The sequence below is a fragment of the Moschus berezovskii genome, chromosome 9 (genome assembly GCF_049115385.1).
Source record: "Moschus berezovskii isolate FMDL1 chromosome 9, NW_MosBer_1.0, whole genome shotgun sequence".
Classification (NCBI taxonomy): Eukaryota; Metazoa; Chordata; class Mammalia; order Artiodactyla; family Moschidae; genus Moschus; species Moschus berezovskii.
Genome location: NC_142468.1, coordinates 49998316 through 50025319, shown reverse-complemented (window position 1 = coordinate 50025319; position 27004 = coordinate 49998316). Strand labels below are relative to the sequence as shown.

The window sequence follows — 27004 nt, the reverse complement described above, 5'->3', positions numbered from 1 at the left end:
GACGAGTTGACTCACTGGATAAGACTCTGATGCTGGGAAAGGTTGGGGGCGGGAGGAGAAGGGGACGACCGAGAATGAGATGGCTGGATGGCATCACCGACTCTGTGGACATGAGTTTGAGTGTACTCCGGGAGTTGGCGATGGACAGGGAGGCCTGGCATGCTGTAATTCATGGGGTCGCGGAGAGTCGGACACGACTGAGCGACTGAACTGAACTGAACTGACTGAAAGACTAAATAAATCTTTTGTTGTTATATGGAGGAATAAATAATTGCAAAAACAAATCAACAAATGAATGAGGCTGATTTTCTAGTGCCGGTTTTTGTAAAGCAAAATTTCTTACAGCCTTGTTTTCTGCTTCCTCAGAGATCACTACTCTCCCTAGTGCTCCGTTTCTATTGCTGCACTACAGTCATCTCCACTGCATCACATTTCATGAAGATCCTTGAGCATCTGTATTATTTTAAAATTAAAAAGCTGAACTAAATGACTGCCAATTTTGTTGCAATATTTTTCAGCATCTGTCTTCCAAAAGATCAGAAATTCTCAGTATGTACCCATAATAGTGATGAATACATTTTTTATTCTGAACATGAAACAGCTTTTATATAAGTATTAACAGATTTATAGCTTGAAAACCTTCAGGAGTTTTTATTACTCAAAATGCAGAGGCTCAACCCCTTCTGGAATCATTCTCATCCTGCTGAAAGCATCTGTGCTCTCTATAGGTATTAGGCTTTGAAGGCATCTTTGGGTAACTCTCCAGGCTGTTACTGTTTGTAAAGTTTTGGTAGACCAGGTGTTTTGTTTGAATCAGAGCCTAGGTGGAGTAAGGAATGATGACAGTACCCAATCATCACTACAGAAAGACTTCCTATACTCAAGCTCTGAAACTTGGCCACATTTATTTTAGAATAACACAGCAAAATGTCTAAACCAAGAGCAGACACCTCTAGCACAGGATTTCAAACTACAGGAGAAAAGTATTCCCTTTTCCACCACTGAGTTGAATGGAGGAATACAGAAAAGTTTTTTCCTAAAAAAAAAAACAAAAAAAAACTTCTAAAAACTCTTATGAGGAAGAAATGGCAACCCAATTCAGTATTCTTGCCTGGAGAAGTCCATGGACAGAGGAGCCTGGCAGGCCACAGTCCATGCAGCCACAGAGAGTTGGACATGACTGAGTGACAAAGCACAAAAACTCCTAAAAAGAAAGGAGATATTTTCTCCCTTCTGCTTCTTAGAACTGCATTCTGCTTGAAGGAAGAAATTGGACAGATGAAGAAGGAAACAGAGGTGATTAGCCTGTCACTGAAAAGGAATATTGAAAGGATTGGAAAATACAGAACAAATGTGTCAGTTTCTTAAATAACCAGATGAAATAATTGTATTTGCTTCTGAATTATTTAAGTATGACATACATTCAAATCCTAGTATTCTTAAGAAAGCCACATTTGCCCCAGAGGATAGTATTTCAGTCCAACGTAATTTTCTTGCTTATTTTCTTGTACAGAGGCTTTTTAAGAAGTAACTTACTGTATCTTCAGTAGGACACAACTGAAAAGACTTAGCACACATGCATGCGTAGGCACATATGATAAACTGAGGTCAATATGAACTCATAACTTTTAAAAAGAAGAACTATCTTTTCCATCTCTGCCTCTTAAATTACCAGCATTTTTGCCTACCACTAGCTCTCATGTGAGAGTTGGACCATAAGGAAGGCTGAGCGCCAAAGAATTGATGCTTTTGAATCATGGTGCTGAAGACTCTTGAGAAGCCCTTGGGCAGCAAGATCAAACCAGTCAATCCTAAAGGAAATCAATCCTGAATATTCATTGGAAGGATTGATGTTGAAACTGAAATTCCAGTACTTTTGCCACCTGATGCATAGAGCTGACTCACTGGAAAAGACCTTGATGCTGGGAAAGATTGAGGGCAAAAGGAAAAGGGGGTGACAAAGGATGAGATGGTTGGATGGCATCACTGACTCCATGGATATGAGTTTGAGCAAACTCCGGGAGATAGTGAAGGACAGGGAAGGCTGGCGTGCTGCAGTTCATAGCATCACAAAGAGTTGGACATGACTTAGTGACTGAACAACAACTCTCATGTGTACCTAGAATTAATATTAACGATGTCCTATTAACATGGACATTTTGTATTTATGATGTTTTTATATACTTTGTATTAACATATTAATTTTTTCTTTTGGATACTCTTTTACTCACTAACATTCACAGACTCATGTTTTTCATCAATTCTTAGAATAGTAATGATTAATATCATTATTCTGCTGCTCAAATATCACAGCTTGACCAATGGGAATATTTGAGGGACTACTGACTTTTGGTATTAGTATTACTCGCCAATAAACTTAACTAGGAAGGGATTTCCCTGGTGGTCCAGTGGTTGAGAATCCCTCTGCCAATGCAGGATACAGGAGTTCAATCCCTGGTCAGGGAACTAAGAACCCACATGCTGGGGTGCAGTTAACCCTGTACTCCACATGAGAGAAGCCCCTGCTTGCCGCAATTAGAGAAAGGCTGCATGCAGCAACCAAGACACAGCACAGCCAAAAAATTAAACATAGATAAATAAAATAAATAAAAATTTAAAACACTTTATTTTAAAAAATTAACCAGGAAATCTCAGAAGAAAGTGAACAGCAAGATGGGCCTGAGGCCACTTTTTACAAAGTTTTCCAAATTTCAAATTATTGTTCAAAGTACAAAGTAGGCATTCCAGGTACATAGGTTAGTGTCTGGGGTGTTAGTAAGTAACTAACTTAAAAGTCTAGAAGCCTGACCCTCTTGCCTCCACACTGAAATCAAACTTTCAGTGTGATTTATATTCCAGAGGGCCCAACCCCAATGTCAAGTCAGACTTGACCTGCAACCACATCATTTCAGGTTCTTTCCCCTTCCTCTCCTGCTTCCTCTCTTTTATTTTTTCTACTTGTATTTAATATAGAAAAATCCAACAGATTTTATTATATTTGAAAACTTTATGAACTCTATGTTGTTGTATCCATAGAAACCTATTCTATTTAATGTCCTTTTTAAACTAAATTGTAAAAATGAGCTATTTTTCATCAAATTTTTTATTCCATTAAAAAGTCTGCTCTTTTTTGATGTTAGAAGACACTGTTCTTTACTGACATATGATTTAAAATACACACTTATAGGAACTTCCCAGGTTGTCCAGGAGTATGGATTCAATCCCTGGTCTGGGATCCAAGATCCCATATGTGTTTTAGCCAAAAAAACAAAATACAAAACAGAAGCAATACTGTAACAAATTTAAAACACTAAACTGATCCCCAAAAAAAATCTTTAAAAAATAAAATAATATACACACTCAAACAGTTATTGTGTTGAAATTCAAATCTTTTAGATTGCTTCATATTCATGGAGAGTTGTTCAAAACGTTTTCACAGGAGACTTATATGCTATTTTAGCATATAAGTGATCACTGGCTGGTTTTCAGAATGGGTTCATGTTTCCTCCAAGCTAACATAGAAGACACAGGAATTCTGGAGGGTGGGGCATCCCTTAATTAAACATGTATCATTTGTAATGATTTTCTATATGATTATCCCAAATAACCATGGAAGAACAGAGTTTTAGGTATAAATTTTCTTTGGAAAACGCTGAAATCTCTGCCCAGACTCAGTAAAAATACTTCATCATTTGTATCGTTAAGCATAGAACAGAGCAGATTCATGACTGGAAACAGCACAAGAACCAGTGCCTGGGTAGAAACTGTGATTGACAAATTGCTGGTAGCTTAGTGCAGACAACTCAGAGAGTTAAAAATTCCAATGGGATTCAGTCATGCAGGGCACCCACAAGACTGTGAGATTTATCTCCAGGAGTCTGACCAGATTCCCACGGTATATTCTGGAGAGAAATCCCCTTAGTTTTCCTTCAAGGGGAGAGGAAAAGGAAGCATTTTGAAATGCACCAGAGCATTGCCCTTCTCTCTCTTTTAAGTTTCTTCCTGAAGTGCACTCTTTCAATACATCACCTGCACCTGAATCCTTGTCTCAACTCTTGCTCCTAGGTAACCTGAGAATGTGTTGGGAATGGGCTAGGTAGCAGGCTCTAAGGATGGTATTCAGGAGCTGAGTCACCTGCTGGCCAGCTGCCAGTGAGGACTTCATCGCTCTAGCTAGGCAGAGTATTGGTAGTACTGGTATGCTGATGCAGTAAAATCATTGAAAGTGAAAGTGAAGTCTGACTCATTGCGACCCCATGGACTGCAGCCTACAGGCTCCTCTGTCCATGGGATTTTCCAGGCCATAGTACTGGAGTGGGTTGCCATTTCCTTCTCCAGGGGATCTTTCCAACCCAAGGATTGAACCCGGGTCTCCTGCACTGTAGGCATACGCTTTTACCGTCTGAGCCACCAGGGAAATCAGTAAAATCATTATGGCTCTCCAATTGCGGCTGATTACATTATGATCTGGAAGGAGAAGCAGTGGCTATGCAATATATCTGGCATTTGAGAGGTATGGGAGAAGTAGTAATTACAAGGTTTGTGGAATTGCATAGCTGTTGCTGAACACAATTAGTGTTTCTAAGTGAAAAGAAAATAGGTTAAGATGATCACTCATCAATTCAAAGCAAAATGTGAATACTTAAGATCCTACAAATACTTAAGATTTTAAAAAGATTCTCCAAAGAATCACACATGACTTAGTGACTAAACAACAACAAAAAGGACTTAGCTGGTCATGAAGTGAACTCTCTTTAGGAAACCAATGGAAAAAGTGGGACATCTGGGAAAATTAGTATTGGTTGCTTCTGGATGCTAAAGTAGATACTCACCCTGATTTATATGGGCCATTAGGATCTTAAACTTTGTTCACTATGGTAGCACTACCCACATGTGGCTGAGCACGGCTTGTGGTAACTTAAGTTCCCCAACCAGAGATCAAACTTGAGCCCTCTACATTGGAAGTGCAGAGTCTTAACCACTGGACTACCATAGAAGTCTCTAATTTTACATCAAGATTAGATAAAATTAAGAAAAATTTTAAAAATTCAGTTTTTCAGTCACTCTAGCCACATTTCAAGTAGCCACACATAGTAGCTGCCACACTGAACACTACAGTCGTAGAATATTTCCATAATCAGAGAAAATGAACGAGAAAAGAAGGCTCAACTCAGCCTCTTCTAGTTGGAAAGCTACTTTTAAGACTTAGTAAGGTAGAAAAATTGTTAGTCACTCAATTGTGTTCCACTCTTTGCTACCCCAAGGACTGTAACCTGCCAGGTTCCTCTGTCCATGGAATTCTCCAGGCAAAAATACTGGAGTGGGTAGCCATGCTCTTCTCCAGGGGATCTTTCTGACCCATTGATTGAATCCAGGTCTCACATATTGCAGGCAGATTCTTTACTGTCTGAGACACCAGGGAAGACTGCTGCCATGAAATTAAAAGATGCTTGTTCCTTGGAAGGAAAGCTATGACAAACCTAAACAGCATGTTAAAAAGCGAAGACATCACTTTGCCGACAAAGGTCCATATAGTCAAAGCTATAGTTTTTCCAGTAGTCATGTACAGATGTGAGAGGTGGACCACAAAAAAGGCTTAGCAATGAAGAATTAATGCTTTTTAATTGTGGTGCTGGAGAAGACTCTTGAGAGTCCCTGGATGGCAAGGAGATCAAACCAGTCAACCGTAAAGGAAATCAACCCTGAATATTCATTGGAAGGACTGATGCTGAAGCTGAAACTCTAATACTTTGGCCACCTGATACAAGGAGCCAACTCATCAGAAAAGACCCTGATACCAAGAAAGATTGAGGGCAAAAGGCAAAGGGGGCAACAGAGGATGAGATGGTTGAATGGCATCACTGACTCAATGGACATGAGTTGGAGCAAACTCCAGAAGATAGTGAAGGACAGGGAAGACTGGCATGCTGCAGTTCATGGGGTCGCAAAGAGTTGGACACAACTTGGTGACTGAACACACACACATATACAAGATAGAGAACAGACTTGTGGACACAGTGGGGGAAGGAGAGGGAGGGACTAATTGAAAGAGTAAGAGCCTACAAGGCAGCACTTAAGTCATCATTGGCTCAGGACCTAATCATAAGAGAAGTAGAATTTCAGAAAATATTGCATTTTCAACCCTAGAAAGTTTCCTATGCCAAAGTCAGGGCCCTGAGATGGAAAGAATGAGGCCCTGAGACTTGGGTTAAGGATTCTAGCTAGATCCCACTCAGAACCTTGAACCCCTGTATACCTGAATCCTCTGAGCCTGCAGAAATGCTTCATTCAAAAAGGTTCATTCATTCTTGTTACAAGATGACACTGTTTTGCTTGAAGCATATGCAGATGTTTCAAACAGATGGGCGAGTTACAAAACAATACTTGCCCTTCTCTGGATCTGCCACCAATTTGTGTCCTGGAAACCAGATTAATAACTAGAGTAAATCCCAACATAATTGGGGAGGAAGGGCATTGGGTTTGCTAAGATAGGAGAGAAATGAGGAACAAATGAGGGGTAGCATCTCAGTAACAATGCAGAGGTCCCAAACTGGGATCATGTGCAAGGAAGAAGATCCTGAGGATGCTGAATCTCGGGGGACAGGATATAAAGCACCCTAAGGGAGAGTTGTTGATACAGAGGCACTCTCCTATAACATTGGGTTTAAAACTTACTAGTAAGGATCTTGACTTTCAGTTCTAATAAGTTTCTGCGATGGTTCTTAGAAGCTTTCTAAAAGGAATGTCCTGTGTTAAATGAAGTAGAAAATTCAACAGCTAATTATATTACCTGGGATGGCCCTGAGGACATTCCATTTACGAAAACAATTCAAAATGTAATAGTGAGGATTGGCTGCAGCAGCAGGGAGATGCTCAGTTCTCTGTAAGAAGAGGCTGACAGTTAGAAATTGTATAACAGAACTAGGCTACTAGGCTCCCTAATAGCAACTTTATAATCCTGGAATAGGAGAGGCCAGGTGGCAGCACCTAATTGTCAGAAGCAAGGGGTGTAAGTATTGTCTTGAGTAGCAAGGGGCCAGTAGCTAGGGAAGCCTAGCCCACAGTAATCTATAGAACATGATATGCCCAGGAGCAAAATAGGGATCTGACAAAGGTTTAACCTAATTTAAACAATTCATCAGTGATATATATCAGCAAAAGGTTAAGATTAATGGCCCAGTGGGAAGAAACAATCTCTTACCTAGTTTCCAGATCTAAGACAGTTCTCAGACTAAGAACCCATCAATTACAGAACCCAGATACCTTAAGAAGAATACCACAATACAACAGCAAGTGTGTGCCATAGTTATTTCCCCAGTCATTCCCCAGACTTTTCTTAGGTTTATTATAAACTGAGGAGAGGGAATACATACAAGGTTTTGAGGGATATTGGATATAAAGTCTGAGTGAACACTGAGTTGGATATCCCATGGCCTGAAATGTAATCACACCTTTGTTAGAATAAGGAATCAAATTCTGTTAGAATAAGCAGGCCAGGTAATAAATAGAATCTTGGCCCAAGTCCATCTCATAATGACTCATTAGTTCCAAGAATTAAAATACACAAAAGATGACCTAATGGTGATTTCCTTGGTACATAAATACATTGTTGGAGTGGACATACTCAGCAATGGGCAGAACCCTCACATTGGTTTCCTGACCTATGAAAGAAACACTATTATGACAGGTCCAAGTGGAAACCCTTGATATTCCCTCCTCATCCTTGGAAGACTGTAAAATAAAAAATAATACTGCTCTAGTGGGAATGACAGAGATTAGTACCATTATATGGTACTCATTATATTCATATGTATTTGCCTTGTCTGACCTCTAAAATACAAGCAGAATAATATCTTAAACTTAACTAAGTAGTAATCCTAGTTGTAACTAATGAAATGGATGTGATATCATTGTTATAGCAGATTAACACAGACCTTATTAAGTGGTATGTGACTATTAATCTGACAAATGTATTAATTTTCAATACCCAGCAAGCAGGAGGGGCATAAGCAGTTTGCTTTTACATGGAATGGACAATAGTATACATTAATGGTCTTGCACCAGAATGAAGTTAACTCTTTCAAACTCCGTTATGTTGTAGTTGTTCAGTCACCAAGTCGTGTCCAACTCTTCTTGATCCCATGGACTGCAACATGCCAGGCTTCCCTGTACACTCCATTATAACAGAGTGGAAAATACCTAGACCATCTGGACTTCCCACAGAACATCTATCTCATTGTTCTATGACATCAGACATTTCATGTTAGTTGAACTGACTGTGTAAGAAATGGGCAAGTACTCTGTACACCTTGGTAAGACACATGTACTCCAGATTATAGGAGAAAAACCCTATGAAAATTCAGGCCTACGCGTGTCAGTGAAGTTTTTAGGGGCCCAGTAGTCTAGGGCTTGCTGAGACATCCCCTCCAAATTAAATACGGAAATCTATTTCAGATACAGGTGTAATTTTCCTGCCTAAAGTGCCTCAGACAACACCACTATACAAAGAATCACTGTCTCAGACGAAGTGAGCAATTTTACCAAAGCGATGTGATAGTGGACCCAGAAACCATGAGAGTCACTGGCACAGGCTTGGCAGTTCCATATAGTTTGCTTAGAGAAAATGCTTCCAGAGAGGAACATAGTATTAAGAGTCCTATTAAATTTTACTACGTGGCTACCACATGGTCATTTTAGAGTTCTTGTGTGAAGAAGCAGGCAGGCAAGGAAAAGAGGCCCTTTTCTAGGACCTCCCTGGTGGTCTAATGGCTAAGACTCCATACTTCAAATGCAGGGGGCCTGAGTTCCATCTTTGGTCAAGGAACTAGATCCTACATGTCACAACTTAAAGAGCTCACGTGCCACAACTTAAAGATCCCACATGCTGCAACTAAAGATTTTCTGTGCCCCAACTAAGTCCCAGCACAAAAATAAAGATTTTTTTTTTTTAAAAAGAGTTCCTGTACTAGTGGGGTAAAGAAAGTTGGATGAGAAAGCATTCATTGTGTTACATCATAAGGGGAAAAGAAGACTATTCAGCACCCACTGGAATGTCCTTTGATAACTTCCCCAGGGCTTCTTTGGTGGCTCAAATGGTAAAGAATCTACCTGCAAGGCAGAAGGCCTGGGATTGATCCCTGGGTCAGGAAGATCCCCTGCAGAAGGGAATGGCTACCCTCTCTAGTACTCTTGCCTGGATAATTCCATGGACAGAGGAACCTTGCAGGCTACAGTCCATGGGGTCGCAAAGAGGTGGACACAGCTGAGCAACTAACACTTTCACTTGAAGGCACTTTTGACAGCAAACGGACAAATACCTAGCCAGGCAGAAGGGCTGCTGCTGCTGGTAAAGTTAAATGTAAAAGGGATACAGGATGTGTGGAAAAGGAGAGAGAATGAGTTTCTGGATCAAATGCAATGTCAGGATTTGAAGTTTTTCCTAGTAGCCTTGTAAATTTCTCCAGAAAAAAAAAAAAAAGAGTAACACCAAAAAAAAAAAAAAAAAGTTCTTTTCTTCATAGGTGATTAGAATACAAAAGTATGAAGTCAACAGATACCTGGAGTAATAGGTAAGTTTGGCCATGGAGTACAAAATGAAGCAGGGCAAAGGCTAAAAAGAGTTTTGCCAAGAGAACTCACTGGTCATAGCAAATGTCCTCTTTCAACAATACAAGAGATGACTAAAAATGTGGACATCACCAGATGGTCAACACTGAAATCAGATTCATTATATTTTTTGTAGCCAAAGATGGAGAAGCTCTATACAGTTAACAAAAACAAGACCTGGAGCTGACTGTGGCTTAGATCATGAGCTCCTTACTGCAAAATTCAGGTTTAAAAATTTAAGTAGGGAAAACCACTAGACCATTCAGGTGTGACCTAAATCAAATCCCTTATGATTATACAGTGGAGGTGACAAATAGGTTCAGGGGATAGATCTGGTAGACAGAGTGCCTGAAGAAATATGGACGGAGGTTCGTAACATTGTATAGGAGGTGGTGACCAAAATCATTATCAAGAAAAAAATCCAAGAAGGCAAAGTGGTTGTCTTGCTGAAGTAAAAGAGGAGGACTTGCTGAGAAAAGAAGAAAAGCGAAAAGCAAAGGTGAAAGGAAAAGATATACCCAACTGAATGCAGAATTCCAGAGAAAAGCAAGGAGAGATAAGAAAGCCTTCTAGGTGAACAATGCAAAGAATTAGAGGAAAATAATAGAATGGGAAAGACTAGAGATCTCTTCAAGAAAATTGGAGATATCAAGGGAACATTTCATGCAAAGATGGGCACAATAAAGCACAGAAACAACAAAGGCCTAACAGAAACTGAAAAAGATTAAGACATGGCAAGAATGCACAGAGGAACTATACAAAAAAGGTCTTAATGACCCAGATAACCATCATGGTGTGGTCACTCACCTAGAGCCAAACATTCTGGAGTGTGAAGTTAAGTGGGCCTTAGGAAGTATTACTATGAACAAAGCTAGGGGATGTGGAATTCCAGCTGAGCTATTTACAATCCTAAACTATGATGCTGTGAATGTGCTGCACTCAATATGTCAACAAATTTGGAAAACCCAGCAGTGGCTACAGGACTGGAAAAGGTAAGGCTTCACTCCAATCCCAAAGAAAGGCAAGGCCAAAGAACATTCAAACTACTGTACAGTTGCACTCATTTCACATGCTAGTAAGGTAATGTTCAGAATCCTTCAAGCTAGGCTTCAACAGTATGTGAACCAAGAACTTCCAGATGTTCAAGCTGGATTTAGAAAAGGCAGAAGAACCAGAGATCAAACTGCCAACATCTGTTGGATCATAGCAAAAGCTAGAGAATTCCAAAAAAAATCTACTTCTGTTTCACTGACTATGCTAAAGCCTTTAACTGTGTAGATCACAACTAACTGTGGAAAATTCTTAGAGATGGGAATACCAGACCACCTTACCTGTCTCCTAAGAAACCTGTATGAAGTACAAGAAGCAACATTAGAATCAGACATGGGAAGGACGAACTGGTTCAAAATTTGTGAAAGGAGTATGTCAAAGCTGTATACTGTCATCCTGCTTATTTAACTTATATGCAGAGTACATCATGTGAAATGCTGGCCTGAATGACTCACAAGCTGCAATTAAGACAGCTGAGAGAAATACCAACTTCAGATATGCAGATGATACCACCCTAATGGCAGAAAGTGAAGAGGAACTAAAGAGCTTCTTGATGAGGGTGAAAGAGGAGTGTGAAAAATCTAGTTTAAAACTTAACATTCAGAAAAATGAAAATCATGGCACCCATTCCCATCACTTCATGGCAAACAGATGGGGAAAAAGTTGAAACAGTGACAGATTTTATTTTCTTGGGCTCCAAAATCACTTTGGATGGCGACTGCAGTCATGAAATTAAAAGATGCTTACTCCTTGGAAGAAAAGCTATGACAAACCTAAACAAAGTATTAAAAAGTCAGAGATACCACTTTGTGACAAAGGTCCAAGTAGTCAAAGATATGGTTTTACTAGTAGTCATGTATAAAGAAGGCTGAGTGAGCACCAAAGAATTGATACTTTTGAACCGTGGTGCTGGAGAAGGCTCTTAAGAGTCCCTTGGACTGCAAGGAGATAAAACCAGACAGTTATAAAGGAAATCAACCCTGAATATTCACTGGAAGGACTGACTGATGCTGAAGCTGAAGCTCCAATACTCTGGCCACCTGATGCATAGAGCTGACTCACTGGAAAAGACGCTGATGCTGGGAAAGATTGAGGGCAGGAGGAGAAGGGGGTAACAGAGGATGAGATGGCTGGATGGCATCACTGACTCAATGGACATGAGTTTGAGCAAACTCTAGGAGATGGTGAAGGACAGGGAAGCCTGGCATGCTGCAGTTCATGGGATTGCAAAGAGTCAGACAGGTCTTAGCGACTAAACAACAACAATCAGAATCCAGGATAAGATATCTCCAGATGAAGTTTCTCAGAATGTTTCTGAGACTACGCCCCATTAAACCTCCCACAGGCATATCTCCATCTCAGTCTATTTCCCAAGAAACCTAACTTAAGACGGTATCATACCTGCTCAGCAAGCTGAGACCATGTGTATATGAGGCATAATTTAGAACTGCTTTAAAGTAACAAACAATAAGGGTTCTGAGGAGAAAAGTACTCCAGCTATATAACTGCCAACAGGAAGCCATGACAGCTCTGGACTGCTGGTACTCAGCTCAAATCCAAATCAATTTTTGTAAATATAAATAAATGGATCCTAATTTGTGGTCAGTCAGTCAGTTCAGTTGCTCAGTTGTGTCCGACTCTTTGCGACCCCATGAATTACAGCACGCCAGGCCTCCCTGTCTATCACCAACTCCTGGAGTTCACTCAAACTGACATCCAGTGAGTCGGTGATGCCATCCAGCCATCTTATTCTCTGTCATCCCGAATTTGTGGTAGTGGTGTTAAATTCATGAAGTTGAATTTCTGTAACCTAAATGGCTGTCTCTTGTGATATAATCACAAGGTATAATATAGTATTTTGAATGCAAACTTATCTGAACTATTATTCCCTTTTTTTTTTGAACTATTATTTCTAAACTGCAAAGAAAGTATGAATCATTGGCATTTGAATACACAGTATTCTTTCCCACACTGTTTATATCTTTAAAGCATATTATCATAATAAACATACAGTTGAGTGGCAGTTGAACCAAATATAAATTCAACGTTCAGTGAGACTGACACAAAGCATCTCCTTTAAGAACTGCAAAAACCTGGAACTAATCTAAATGTCCAACCAGAGAATTAGTTAAATAAATAATCGTACAGTATATCACCATTAATGATGATATGAATAGATTTATATTTATTGACATAGGAAGACATGAAATACTTACTATATTACTAAGTGTCAAAGCAGGCTGCAAGTTAATGTTGCAGAATGACATTGTTTTATGATAATTTATATTCAGATAGAATTACATCAAAATTTTATTCTTTAATAATTATCATTATTTTGCTTATTATCCCAGATGCTGTCAGTGTCCTATGCAGTACTGCAGCCAACTTCTAATGGCTTCCTCTGTGCCTGAGAGCTTTCTATTTCAGAACTGTGGGAGACAGCTTGTCTGGGAGCAGGCTGGAAATGCTGAGGTAGCAGTTCACCCCTAAGGTGGCATCATTCTGAGGCATTTATTTTACATCATTTCCCAGGATTTCTCCATGAGATTTCTCTCTAGTGGCCCACTGTGATAACTGGCTTGACAACATACCCTGCACTGGTTGGATTCTCTTCCTTACATTACTCCTCCATTCCCATAAGAATTCTGCATTTCCCCAATAATGTGCTTACACTCAAATCCTTGTTTCATCTGTTTCTGGGCTTTCTCATACTATGATATCTATTTGTAATTTTCAAATACTTCTACGAAAGCTCAGACCATTTCTGTAAAAAGTTAATAAAAGTTTAAAAAACATTTTACACTTGATGTTTTATATATCAGAGGTACAGAAACATAACCATGAGAAAAAAGTTCTTTCTGTGTTCTTCAATAATCTTTAAAGTTGTGATGGGGGCATGAAAGCTGCTTTCAAATAATTACAGGGCTGACAAGTAAAAGAAAAATTAGAGGTATTCATCATGATACTAAAGAAACCATAGAAAAAGAGGCTAGTGAAAGTCACAAGGAGAAGTATTTCTAATCAAATAAGAACTGTCTGGGGCTTCCCTGGTGGCTCAGTGGTAAAGAATACATCTGCCATGCAGGAAATGGATCAACCCCTGGTCTGGGAACAGTCCACATGCCATGGAGCAACTAAGCCCGTGCACCAAAACTGCTGATTCTGCACTCTAGAACCTGGGAGCCACAACTATTGACCCCACACACCAAAACTACTGAAGCCCATGCACCCTAAAGCCCATGCTCCACAACAAGAGAAGCCACAGCAACAAGAAACCTGTGCACTGCAAGGAAAAGTAGCCCCTGCTCGCCACGACTAGAGAAAAGGCCTGTACAACAACTAAGACCCATCACAGCCAAAAACAATTAATTTTTTAAAATTTATAATAACTTTATTTTTTCTTTTTTTAAATTTTTATTTAATAAATGGTACAAAGCACAATGCCATAAACATTAACAGCTAAAATTTCACCAAATGAAAAAAATACTATAGAATACACAGTTGCAAAAAGCTACATTAAGTTATTTTACAACTGCCTCAAGCTGCAAAAAGAAAAAAAACCCAATGCCATACCTAAGTTATCCCTCTCTCAAAATAATGCCATTTATATTATAAACCACAAGTCAAAAACAAATAATTAAATAAAATTATTTTTTAAAAAAGAAAAGAACTCTCTGGCAGTTAAAGATGCTTCAAAGTGGAATAAGCTGTGACTGGTTAAAGAGCATTTTCATTAGTGATAAGTGACAGTGTAAGCAGAATCTGGGTGAGTCCTTGACAGGGACAGTTTGCCAGAAGGATCTTTAACATCTCTTTCAACTTGAAGAGTCTCTAATTCTTGAGTTGAATTAATCAAACTATGTGGATATCAGGGAATCATTTATACTTTCTAACTAACGATACTTGGAGTGTTGAATTATTTGGGACCATATGCTCATTCCTAGACCTTCAGACATGAGTTACAAGATCACTGTAGCACCTTGTGGTAAATCATTTCAGTTCAGTTCAGTTCAGTCGCTCAGTCGTGTCCAACTCTCCACGACCCCATGAATCACAGCACGCCAGGCCTCCCTGTCCACCACCAACTCCCGGAGTTCACCCAAACTCATGTCCACAGAGTCGGCGATGCCAAATACACATTCATAAAACATAGAGGGTAGAAAGATTTAGGAGTCTGGATAAATGTGGGTCCAAAAACACTGATAAAAAAACTGACATTATTGAAATTGACTATAGTCAAACCATGAAAACAGGTCTTGTTTCATACAATTTTCCAGCATATGAAATATGTAAGCCAGAGACCATCAAGAAGTGGTCTGCTAGAACAAACAGGAAAATTCATTGTGCATCCTAAGACAAAGGAAACACAATTTTTCCTTGGCCTGCACTATGAGAGTGTAGAAATGGAAAGAAAGAGGCATTGTGTAATATTGTTGGCACTCACCTCCCCAACTTTGCTAATGAGTAACTTTCTAGTGGGGTTGGGCTTCACTTGTGGCTCAGCTGGTAAAGACTCCGCCTGCAATGCGGGAGACCTGGGTTGGGAAGATCCCCTGAAGAAGGGAACAGCTACCCACTCCAGTATTCTGGCCTGGAGAATTTCATGGGCTGTAGTCGCAAAGACTCGGAAACAACTGAGCGACCTTCACACACACACAACTTCCTAGTGTGGTTAAAGGAAGTTAGAGAAAATTGGATTATAGAAGTTGGAATACGGGTAAGCAGAGAGCAGTAAAGATGGATGAAAGCAATGGGAGTGTTTTGTTAGCCCCGCTGGAGTCCCAAGTCTTCTGTCCTATCAGCTCCATAAGTCGTATCAGACGTTCTGGGTCACAATTTCATGTGCTTTTGTTTGGAAAATATTACTCCACTATCATGGCAAGTGAGCATTCTCAGTCATTAGACCCATGACCCAGTCCCTCTTTCACCACTAATGTGTGCACTAACCTTGAGAATGTTACTTAATTGTTCTGGGCCTAAATTTCTCCATGTTTAACATAAAAAAGAAGACCATATGATTTTGTCTGAACTTCTTTAAGGATGGTACTCAATGCTACATTGATGGAGAGAGTACATAGTCATTTACCAAAGAACTAAACCCCTTATAAAGCAGGCTGCTTTACCTAGTATATTTCCAAATTGACTTAAGCCAGTTTAATCATTCCTGATTAGTAGATTTTATTGGAAGCTTCCAATGGTTACAGGTAGTTGAGGTCAGTCAGCCTCTTCCTCCACAACCTATCAAATGGATTTTATAACACCAATAACTGCTAGGTCAAATTCTGCCACACTGTTTTTTGCTAGTAAGAAAGAAGAAAAATGCTCATGTCACTTGCAGTACAAACTTTCTAAAACCCTAGCTTTCTGTCCTCTTAAGCACTTGAGCAAGTAACTTAGATGAAAGATTCACTTAAGGCAGATGCAACATGACTGAACAAATTATCTAGCTGATTTCAGGTCACAAAATCCTTCTTAAGAGGTTGTACACAGGGTGAATTGAAATTCTAAGTACAGGATGCCACTCCAAAGAGTAGAGACTAACAGGTTCACCAGGTTTTCATAGCCTGTTCTTGTTCATGCAACTGTGAAAGGACCAGTATAATATTCCTAGAAAATGCACATCTCTTTATTTTTATCACTTTTTTAATCTTTTTATTTTGTATTAGGGTATAACGAATTGCCAAAGAAAGGCAATGCCAAAGAATGCTCAAACTACTGCACAATTGCACTCATCTCACACGCTAGTAAAGTCATGCTCAAAATTCTCTAAGCCAGGCTTCAGCAATACGTGAACCGTGAACTCCCAGATGTTCAAGCAGGTTTTAGAAAAGGCAGAGGCACCAGAGATCAAATTGCCAACATCTGCTGGATCATGGAGAAAGCAAGAGAGTTCCAGAAAAACATCTATTTCTGCTTCATTGACTATGCCAAAGCCTTTGACTGTGTGGATCACAATAAACTGGGGAAAATTCTGAAAGAGATGTGAATACCAGACCACCTGACCTGCCTCTTGAGAAACCTGTATGCAGGTCAGGAAGCAACAGTCAGAACTGTACATGGAACAACAGACTGGTTCCAAATAGGAAAAGGAGTACGTCAAGACTGTATATTGTCACCTTGCTTATTTAACTTATATGCAGAGTACATCATGAGGAACGCTGGGCTGGAAGAAGCACAAGCTGGAATCAAGAATGCCGGGAGAAATATCAATAACCTCAGATATGCAGAGGACACCACCCTTATGGCAGAAAGTGAAGAGGAACTCAAAAGCCTCTTGATGAAAGTGAAAGAGGAGAGTGAAAAGGTTGGCTTGAAGCTCAACATTCAGAAAACAAAGATCATGGCATGTGGTCCCATCACTTCATGGGAAATAGATGGGGAAACAGTGGAAACAGTGTCAGACTTTATTTTTTGGGGTTCCAAAATCACTGCGGATGCTGATTGCAGCCATGAAATTAAAAGACGCTTACTTCTTGGAAGGAAAGTTATGACCAACCTTGATAGTATATTAAAAAGCAGAGACATTACTTTGCCAACAAAATTCCGTCTAGTCAAGGCTATGGTTTTTCCCGTGGTCATGTATGGATGTGAGAGTTGGACTTTGAAGAAAGCTGATCGCCGAAGAATTGATGCTTTTGAACTGTGGTGCTGGAGAAGACTCTTGAGAGTCCCTTGGACTGCAAGGAGATCCAACCAGTCCATTCTACAGGAGATCAATCCTGGGTGTTCATTGGAAGGACTGATGCTAAAGTTGAAACTCCAAAACTTTTGCCACCTCATGCGATGAGTTGACTCACTGGAAAAGATTCTGATGCTGGGAAGGATTGGGGGCAGGAGGAGAAGGGGATGACAGAGAATGAGATGGCTGGATGGCATCCCCGACTCGATGGACATGAGTTTGAGTGAGCTCCGGGAGTTGGTGATGGACAGGGAGGCCTGGCGTGCAGTGATTCATGGGGTCGCGGAGAGTCGGACACGACTGCGCGACTGAACTGAACTGAACTGAACATGTAGATACAGAATATAAAAAGATGGTACTGATGAAATTATTTGCAAGGCAGCAATGGAAAAACAGAGATAGAGAACAGACTTAAGGACATGGGTCGGGTGGGGAGGAAGGAGAGGGTAGGATGCATGGAGAGAGTAACATGGAAACTTAAATAACCATATGTAAAATAGATAGCCAATGGGAATTTGCTCTATGACTCGGGGAATTCAAACCAGGTCTCTTTAACAACCTATAACGGTGGGATGGGGAGGAAGAGGGGAGGCAGGTTCAAGAGGGAGAGGGACATATGTACCTATGGCTGATTTATGTTGATGTTTGGCAGAAATGAACACAATTCTGTAAAGCAATTATCCTTCAATTTAATTGTGTCCAACTCTTTGCAACTCTATGGACTACACAGTCCATGGAATTCTCCAGCCAGAATACTGAAGTGGGTAGCCTTTCCCTTCTCTAGGAGATCTTCCCAACCCAGGGATCAAACCCAGGTCTCCCACATTGCAGGTGAATTTTTTACCAGCTGAGCCACAAGGGAAGCCCAATTTAAAAAATAAATATATTTAAAATGAAAAAAAAATTGACAACAAATTCAATGCCTAGATTAAATTAACAGTCTTAGGAAGACATACTACCAAAACTGACTCAAAAAGAAATAGAAAATCTGAATAAAATCATTATATGTAAAGATATTGAATTAATAATAAAAACCCACCTAGGTCCAAATACTTTACCAATGAATTCTACTCAGGGTCTAAAGAAGAATTAACACTAGTCCTTTTAAAATTCTTCTACTAAAATAGAAGAGGAGGAAACATTTCCCAGCTTATTATATGATGGCAGTATTAGCCTTATATCAAAATTAGACACCACAGAGAAGCCAACTACAGATCAATATCCCTTATGAATACAAAATTTAAAATGTTCAATACTAGCAAACCAAATCCAGCAATATATTTAAAGGATTATACACCAAGTGGGATTTATCCCAGGAACACCATGTCAGATTAAGACAAAACCACATGGTCACCTCAATAGACATATTTAAAAAACTGTCCATTTTCAACATGCTTTCTTAACAGAAGCACCCAAAAAAACTAGAAAAAGAAGATAATTTCCTCAACTTGATGAAGGCCATCCATTAAAAACCTAAATATCATCATACTTAACAGTGAAATACTGAATGCTTTCCTTCTAAAATAAGGAACAAGAATACTATGTCTGCCTTGGCCACTTTACCTCAAAACTGTATTGGAAATACTAGCTAGGGCAAGTAGTTAATAATAATAAAAGGGGGACTTCCCGGAGGTCCAGTGATTAAGAATCCACCTGCCAATGCAGGGGACACGGATTCAATCCCTGGTCTGGGAACTAAGATCCCACATGCTGTGGAGCAACTAACCCTGCGTACAACTACTGAAGCCCATGTATGTAGAGCCCCACAACAAAAGAAACCACCACAATGAGATGCCCGTGCACCACAACTAGAAATATACACAACTAGAAAAGGCCTGTGCACAGCAACGAAGACCCTGTGCAGCCAAAAATAAATAAATAAATTTTTTAAAAAGGCAATTCAGATGAAAAAATAAATAAAAATGTTTTCAGATAACATGATCTTGTACATAGAGAATCCTAAAGAATCCACACAATGTACCATTAGAACTAAGTAAAGAATTTGGCAAAGTTGCAAAACACAAGATCAATATTAAAAAAAAAATCACTTCTACTTCTATATACTAGCAACAAACCATCCAAAATTAAAATTAAGAATTCCATTTAAAAGAACTTCAAAAAGAAAAAATACACAGGAATAAATTTAACAAAAGAGCAAAATTTACACAATGAAAAGTACAGGATGTTACTGAAACAAATTAAAGACTTAAATAAATGGAGAGACATTCTACATTCCTGGTTCAGAAGATTTAATATTGGTTTTCTTTAATATAAATGTATTTATTTTAAGTAGAGGCTAATTACTTTACAATATTATAGTGGTTTTACATACATTGACATGAATCCGCCACGGGTGTACTCGTATTCCCCATCCTGAACCCCACTCCCACTTCCCTCCCCATCCCATCCCTCTGGGTCAACCAGTGCACCAGCCCTGAGCATCCTGTATCATGCATCAAACCTGGACTGGCAATTCGCCTCCATATGATAATATACGTTTCAATGCCATTCTCCCAAATCATCCTACCCTCGCCCTCTCCCACAGAGTCAAAAAGACTGTTCTATACATCTGTGTCTCTTTTGCTGTCTCACATACAGGGTTATTGTTACCATCTTTCTAAATTCCATATATATGCATTAGTATACTGTATTGGTGTTTTTCTTTCTGGCTTACTTCACTCTGTATAATAGGCTCCAGTTTCATCCACCTCATTAGAACTGATTCAAATGAATTCTTTTTAATGGCTGAGTAATACTCCATTGTGTACATGTACCACAGCTTTCTTATCCATTCGTCTGCTGATGGACATCTAGGTTGCTTCCATGTCCTGGCTTTTATAAACAGTGCTGCGATGAACATTGGGGTACATGTATCTCTTTCATTTCTGGTTTCCTTGGTGTGTATGCCCAGCAGTGGGACTGCTGGGTCGTATGGCAGTTCTATTTTCAGTTTTTTAAGGAATCTCCACACTGTTCTCCACAGTGGTTGTACTAGTTTGCATTCCCACCAAGACTGTAAGAGAGTTCCCTTTTCTCCACACCATCTCCAGCATTTATTGCTTGTAGACTTTTGGATAGCAGCCATTCTGACTGGCATGAAATGGTACCTCATTGTGGTTTTGATTTGCATTTCTCTGATTATGAGTGATGTTTCATGTGTTTGTTAGCCATCTGTATGTCTTCTTTGGAGAAAAGTCTGTTTAGTTCTTTGGCCCATTTTTTGATTGGGTCATTTATTTTTCTGGAATTGAGCTGCAGGAGTTGCTTGTATATTTTTGAGATTAATTCTTTGTCAGTTGCTTCGTTTGCTATTATTTTCTCCCATTCTGAAGGCTGTCTTTTCACCTTGCTTATAGTTTCCTTTGTTGTGCAGAAGTTTTTAATTTTAATTAGGTCCCATTTGTTTATTTTTGCTTTTATTTCCAATATTCTGGGAGGTGGGTCATGGAGGATCCTGCTGTGATTTATGTTGGAGAGTGTTTTACCTATGTTCCCCTCTAGAAGTTTTATAGTTTCTGGTCTTACATTTAGATATTTAATCCATTTTGAGTTTATTTTTGTGTATGGTGCTAGAAAGTGTTCTAGTTTCATTCTTTTACAAGTGGTTGACCAGTTTTCCCAGTTCAGTTCAGTTCAGTTCAGTCACTCAGTTGTGCCTGACTCTGCAACCCCATGAATCACAGCACACCAGGCCTCCCTGTCCATCACCAACTCCCGGAGTTCACTCAAACTCATGTCCACAGAGTCGGTGATGCCATCCAGCCATCTCATTCTCTGTCGTCCCCTTCTCCTCCCGCCCCCAACCTTTCCTAGCATCAGAGTCTTTTCCAGTGAGTCAACTCATCGCATGAGGTGGCCAAAATATTGCAGTTTCAGCTTTAGCATCAGTCTTTCCAATTAACACCCAGGATTGATCTCCTAAGGGATTGTCTTTTCTCCATTGTATATTCTTGCCTCCTTTGTCAAAGATAAGGTGTCCATAGGTGCGTGGATTTATCCCTTGGCTTTCTATTTTTGTTCCATTGATCTATATTTCTGTCTTTGGGCCAGTACCATACTCAGAAGACTTAATATTGTTAAGATGGCAATACTCCCCAAAGTGATCTACAAGTTTAACATAATCACTGTCAAAGACTTGGGTAGTTTTTTTCTACTTTTTTTTTTTTGCAGAAATTGATAAACTGATCCTAAAATTCATATGGAAATACAAGGAATCCTGAGAAGCCAAATCAATCTCGAAAATGGCCAAAGTTGAAGGACTCACATCTTTTCAATTTCGAAACTTACTACAAAGCTATGCTAATCAAGACAATGTGCAGTAGTATAAGGATCAATGGTACAGAATCAGGAGTCCAGGGGAGAAAAAAAAACTTCTATTTATGGCCAATTGATTTTTGAAAAGGGCACAATTAATTCAATGTGAAAACAATAATCATTTCAAAAATTGGTGCTGGGACCACTGGATATCCATGTACAAAAGAATAAAGTTGAACCCTTTCCTCACCCAGTATACAAAAAGTAATGTAAAAATGGATTACAGACCTAGAAGTAAGAACTAAAATCATAAAACTTATTAGAAGACAGCATAGAGATAAATCTTCCTGACCTTGGATTAGGCAATGGTCTCTTAGATATGATAGCAAAAGCACAAGCAAAAACAAAAAAATATATAAAAACTGGACATCATCAAAATTAAAAACTTTTATGCCTCAAAGAACACAATCAAGAAAATGAAAAGAAAACCTACAAACTGGGAGAAAACATTGGCAAATTATGTAGTAACTGATGAATGCCTAGTATCCAGAATAAGGAACTCTTACAAGTTAACAATAAAAAGACAACCAATTAAAGAATGGACAAAGGATCTGAACTGATATTTCTCCAGAAAAGACAAACAAATGGTCAATACACACATGAAAAGATGTTCAACATCATTAGTCATCAGCTGATGCAACTCAAAACCACAATAAGATATCATTTCAGACCCACTAGGATGGGTATAATAAAAAAGGTAGACAGTAACAAGTAACAAGAATTTGACACTGGAATATTGATACACTGCTGATAAGATATAAAGCAGTGCAGTCACTTTGGAAATCAATTTGGTGGTTCCTCAAAAGTTAAACACAGGACTTCCCTGGTGGTCCAGCAGTTAAGAATCTGCCTTGCAATGCAAGGGACACTGGTTTGATCCCTGGTCTGGGAAGATCCCACATGCCGCAGAGCAACTAAACCTGGGCACCTCAATTACTGAAGCCTGCGCTCTGGAGCCCGTGCTCCAAAGCACGAGAAGCCACTGCAACGAGAAGCCCATGAACCACAACACAGAGAAGTCCCCGCTCTCCACAAGTAGAGAAAGCCTGATCACAGCAGTAAGACCCACCACAGCCAAAAAATAAAATGAATAAACAAATCAATCTTTTAAAAAAAGTTAAACATAGAGTTACCATATGAAACATATTTTCATTCCTAGATTTATACTGAAGAGAACTGAAAGCTCATGATTACAAAAAAACTACACAAATGTTCAAAGTAGTATTATTCATAGTAGCTAAAAAGTAGAAACAATCCAATTGCCCATCAACTAATTAATCTATAAACAAAATGTAGAATATTACTAGGCTATTAAAATAAGTGAAGTAATGATGCACACTACAACATAGATGAACACTGGGAATATTAGGCTAACTTAAAAAAGTCAGACATAAAGGTCTATACATTATTCCATTTATGCCAAGTGTTCAAAACAGGCAAATCCATAGATACACTATAAAGTAGTTGAGTAGTTTTCTGTGGCTGGAGGAATGGAGATGGGCGTATATGCTAATGAGTACAAGGTTTCTTTTTGGGGTGATGAAAATGTCCTAAAATTAGAGAATGGGGATGACTGCACAACTTTACAATATACTAAAAGCCACTGAATCATACGCTTTATTTTTTTTTATTTAATAAATGGTACAAAGCACAATGCCAAAAACATTAACAGTTAAAATTTCACCAAATGATATATATATGACTGTATCACTTTGCTATAACCCGAAACAAACACAACACTGTAAATAAACTATAGTACAATATAAAATAATTCAATATAAAATTATTTTATATTGAATCATACACTTTAAAAGGGCAAATTTATATATGAATAAAACATTTTTTTTTAAGTTTGGCATACAGTAGGCATTTAATAAATGTTGATTGGTTGGTTTTCCCATCAGTCTAAATTTAGATAACAGATCTGAGGCTATGTCCTGCCCAGGGTTTAACAACTTTTATCTCCTTCAACGTTGGAAGTGGTCAGGTGGGATGGACTAGGGGTTGCCAGTAAGGGAAATTGGAAACAGCTGTCCAAGTAGCTGGACCGGGAGAGGAGCTGTGATAAAGAATGGGGAATCCAAAGTTAGACAGGTATACATATACACATGTCCCTCTTTTTTAGATTTTTTTTCCCATTGCTTGCAAAGTTGTTTCAGTCATGTCCAACCTTTTGCAACCCTATGGCTCTCCAGGCTCCTCTGTCCACGGGATTCTTCAGACAAGAATACTGGAGTGGGTTGCCATACCCTTCTCCAAGGGATCTTCCTGACCCTGGGATTGAACCTGCATCTCCTGCATTGGCAGGCAGGTTCTTTACCACTAGCACCACCTGGGAAGCTCAGGTCCTTATTAGTTATCTATCATATATATATATATGTGTATATATGTGTGTGTGTGTTGTGAGTGTGTATGTCAATACCAATCTTCCAATATATCCCTTCCCCCATATGTACCATATATGGAATATTCCTCAGTCATACAAAAGGATAAAATAATGCCATTTGCAGCAATATGGATGGTCCTAGAGATTGTCATACAAAGTGAAGTATGACATACAAAGACAAATATCATATAGTATTGCTTTATATGTGTAATCTAAAGAAATGGTACAAATGAACTTGTTTACAAAACAGAAATAGAGTAACAGATGTAGAAAACAAACATGCTTGATTTCTTCTAGAGAAGGCTGGTATCTCACTGCTTATAGTCATAGTTGACCAAGGTTTTTTCCCTGCCAGGAAACTAGATCATTTTTCCTGTTTTATTGAGATATACCTGACATAAAGTGTATAACAAATAACGATATATGTATATACTGCAAAATGGTCACCCCCAATAGGTTTGGTTAACACCCATCACCTCATATACACTTTTTTTCTTGTGATGAGAACTTTTATTATCTACTCTCTTAGAAACTTTCAAACATATAATTTATTAACTATAGTCATTGTGCTGTTCACTACACTCCCAGAACTTACTTTATATTTCAGCTAAATAATTATATTACTTAGAATGGAGATGAATTACAACAAATCAGAGTTGAATTTCTAAACTATTGGGCCCCATGCTCTGGACATGAGTGAAAAAAACACTATTGAAATGCATTTTGCTGTATTAGCAACAGGAAAACCAGGACTGCATAAATTTTCATTTGTCTCAATCTTTTACGCAGATAAAGAATACTTTATATTTAATCATTTAATCAATAACATTAGCAAATCTTGTGGGAAAAGAATTAAAATGTATTAAGAACTGACTGGTTACTGGGCACTGCGCTAAGCACTGTCACAAACACTTCCCAGAAAAATAAAGTGTAAGAGAATACCTTTGAATCTCATGACTGGACAAGAGTGACCTTTGAAAAGCAGTTTCATTAGAGAGGTGAACCAGAGCTAGGATTAGAATGAGGGACTAGTGAAAAAGTGAACGTGGTAATGTGTGTGGGCTCCTTTTCCAAGTTTAGCACCAAAGAAAAGGATAGATAAGATAGCTCGAGGAAGAGTCAGGGTGAAAAAAAATTTTAATAATTTATTTTTCTGATTATAAAATGTGGGCCCAAGATAGACAGCTTGTAAGAAGAGAGAAGTGTAACAACAACAAAATAAAGTAAATGGCTTATAAATTTAAAAAATGATTTATGTTCTTTAAACAAATCCACATTTTCTGCATAACTTCATACAAAAGACACCTGAATACTAAATTTAAAAGTTAGTATACAATTAATATTTCTAACTAAACAAAATATATTTCCTTCAAGGGAGGATAAAGAAGGAAATGTCAAGAAGTGACTTTTCTTTTAAGGCAGATATTTAATTTGAAGGAAAAGTATTGAAGTGACTGAAGCAATGTGGTATATTGCTTAGAGATTATCTTCCTTACTGATAACAAGAAACTTGTTGACAAAAGATCTATCAACTTTGAATAAAAACAGAGTGGCACTCCTGGGGATGCAGTTTGGCATGGTGACTACAGTTAGTAATACTGTCTTGTTATGTCTGAAATTTGTAAGGCAGTAAATCTTTAAAGTTCTTATCACAAGAAAAATATTTGTAACTGTGTAATGATGGATGTTAATTAGACTTATTATGGTGATCATTTTTGCAATAAATACATATATCAAATCATTATGTGTACACCTGAAACTAATATTATACATCAATTATATCTCAATTTAAGGAATGATAAAATGAATACATGAGCAAACAAAAATTATATTCCCATGTAATAAAATTATGAACTTCATTTATATTTTAGACTTCTCCTCCCTGTATCTAGCTCAGACTGGCTATATCCAGGGCAGCCTGTAGTCAGGGAAGCCAGAAGTCAGGAAAGGGAATGTGATTCACTTGTCTTCCTTTTCATCGCACTTCTCCTCCCACAGTTTTATTATTCTTCAAGGCTAGAGTGCAGAGGGAGAGGAGAGGAAAGCAGGGCAAGAAAATTCTTACTTAACTGATGGTGGTGCAGACTGCGGTTGGTTCCGGTTGGCTCCTTTTAGACTTGGCCGCTGTTTACATCTGGCTCTTTCTCTCCTAGATGATGTTTGGGTTATTTTGCAAACCCTATCACCACCACCGCCCCTGCTGCATATCTCAAATCCATCTCTACTCCAAAGAGCCATTTGTTTTTTTATTCCACACCCTGAGGGGTCAGCTGGTTTACTTTCATCCTTCTTTTACTGAGATTTCCTCCAGGGCAGGAACTAAGACAACCCCAAGCTGACCCTCTGTCACATTATCCGTCCAGATCTGGTCCATGGGAAATGTCACAACTCTTGTTGTGACAGACTCTAAAGGGCACTGACTTCTCAACTATAGCCATTGACCACTTCCTCTTAAGCCCTTTTTTTTTAGACTTTTCGAATATAATTCTGACACCAGTCTTGTGTGTCCCCCAAACTGCAGGAATGCATATTAAGCTCTTTCAGTGGTTTCTCTAAGTTCCTCTTCCTCATCCTGAAGTGAAGGGGAAGAACCCAGATTCTCAGGCTCTTCCCACTGTAGAAGAGTGGAAGATGTATATATTGATACATTTATATTTTTTATATAAGTATATGTATATTGGGCTTCCCTGGTGGCTCAGATGGTAAAGTGTCTGCCTGCAATGCGGGAGACCCGGGTTCAATCCCTGGGTCAGGACGAACTCCTGGAGAAGGAAATGGCAACCCACTCTAGTACTCTTGCCTGGAAAATCTCATGGACGGAGGAGCCTGGTAGGCTACAGTCTATGGGGTCGCAAAGAGTTGGACAGGACTGAACGACTTCACTTTCACTTCACTTTCATATGTATATATTTATATATACATGTATAAATATATTTATAAATATATGTATATGTTTATAAATGTATATA

The 27004-nt window shown here is 38.8% G+C and overlaps 1 protein-coding gene across 5 annotated transcripts in view; it reads right to left on the bottom strand.

Moving 5' to 3' along the window:
* Nucleotides 1–26727, bottom strand: part of TEX9 (testis expressed 9) — a 169943-nt gene extending 143216 nt beyond the window's left edge. For 2 of the 5 annotated variants that reach the window (XM_088839643.1, XM_088839641.1), the window contains exon 1: nt 26101–26725. In XM_088839643.1, coding sequence (XP_088695769.1) covers nt 26101–26273 — 173 coding nt within the window. In that variant the 5' untranslated portion in view covers nt 26274–26725. Of the gene's footprint in view, nt 1–26100 lie in introns of all 5 variants that reach the window. The other 3 variants (XM_088839640.1, XM_088839639.1, XM_088839644.1) reach the window with 3 other exon arrangements.
* Nucleotides 26728–27004: the final 277 nt, after the last annotated feature.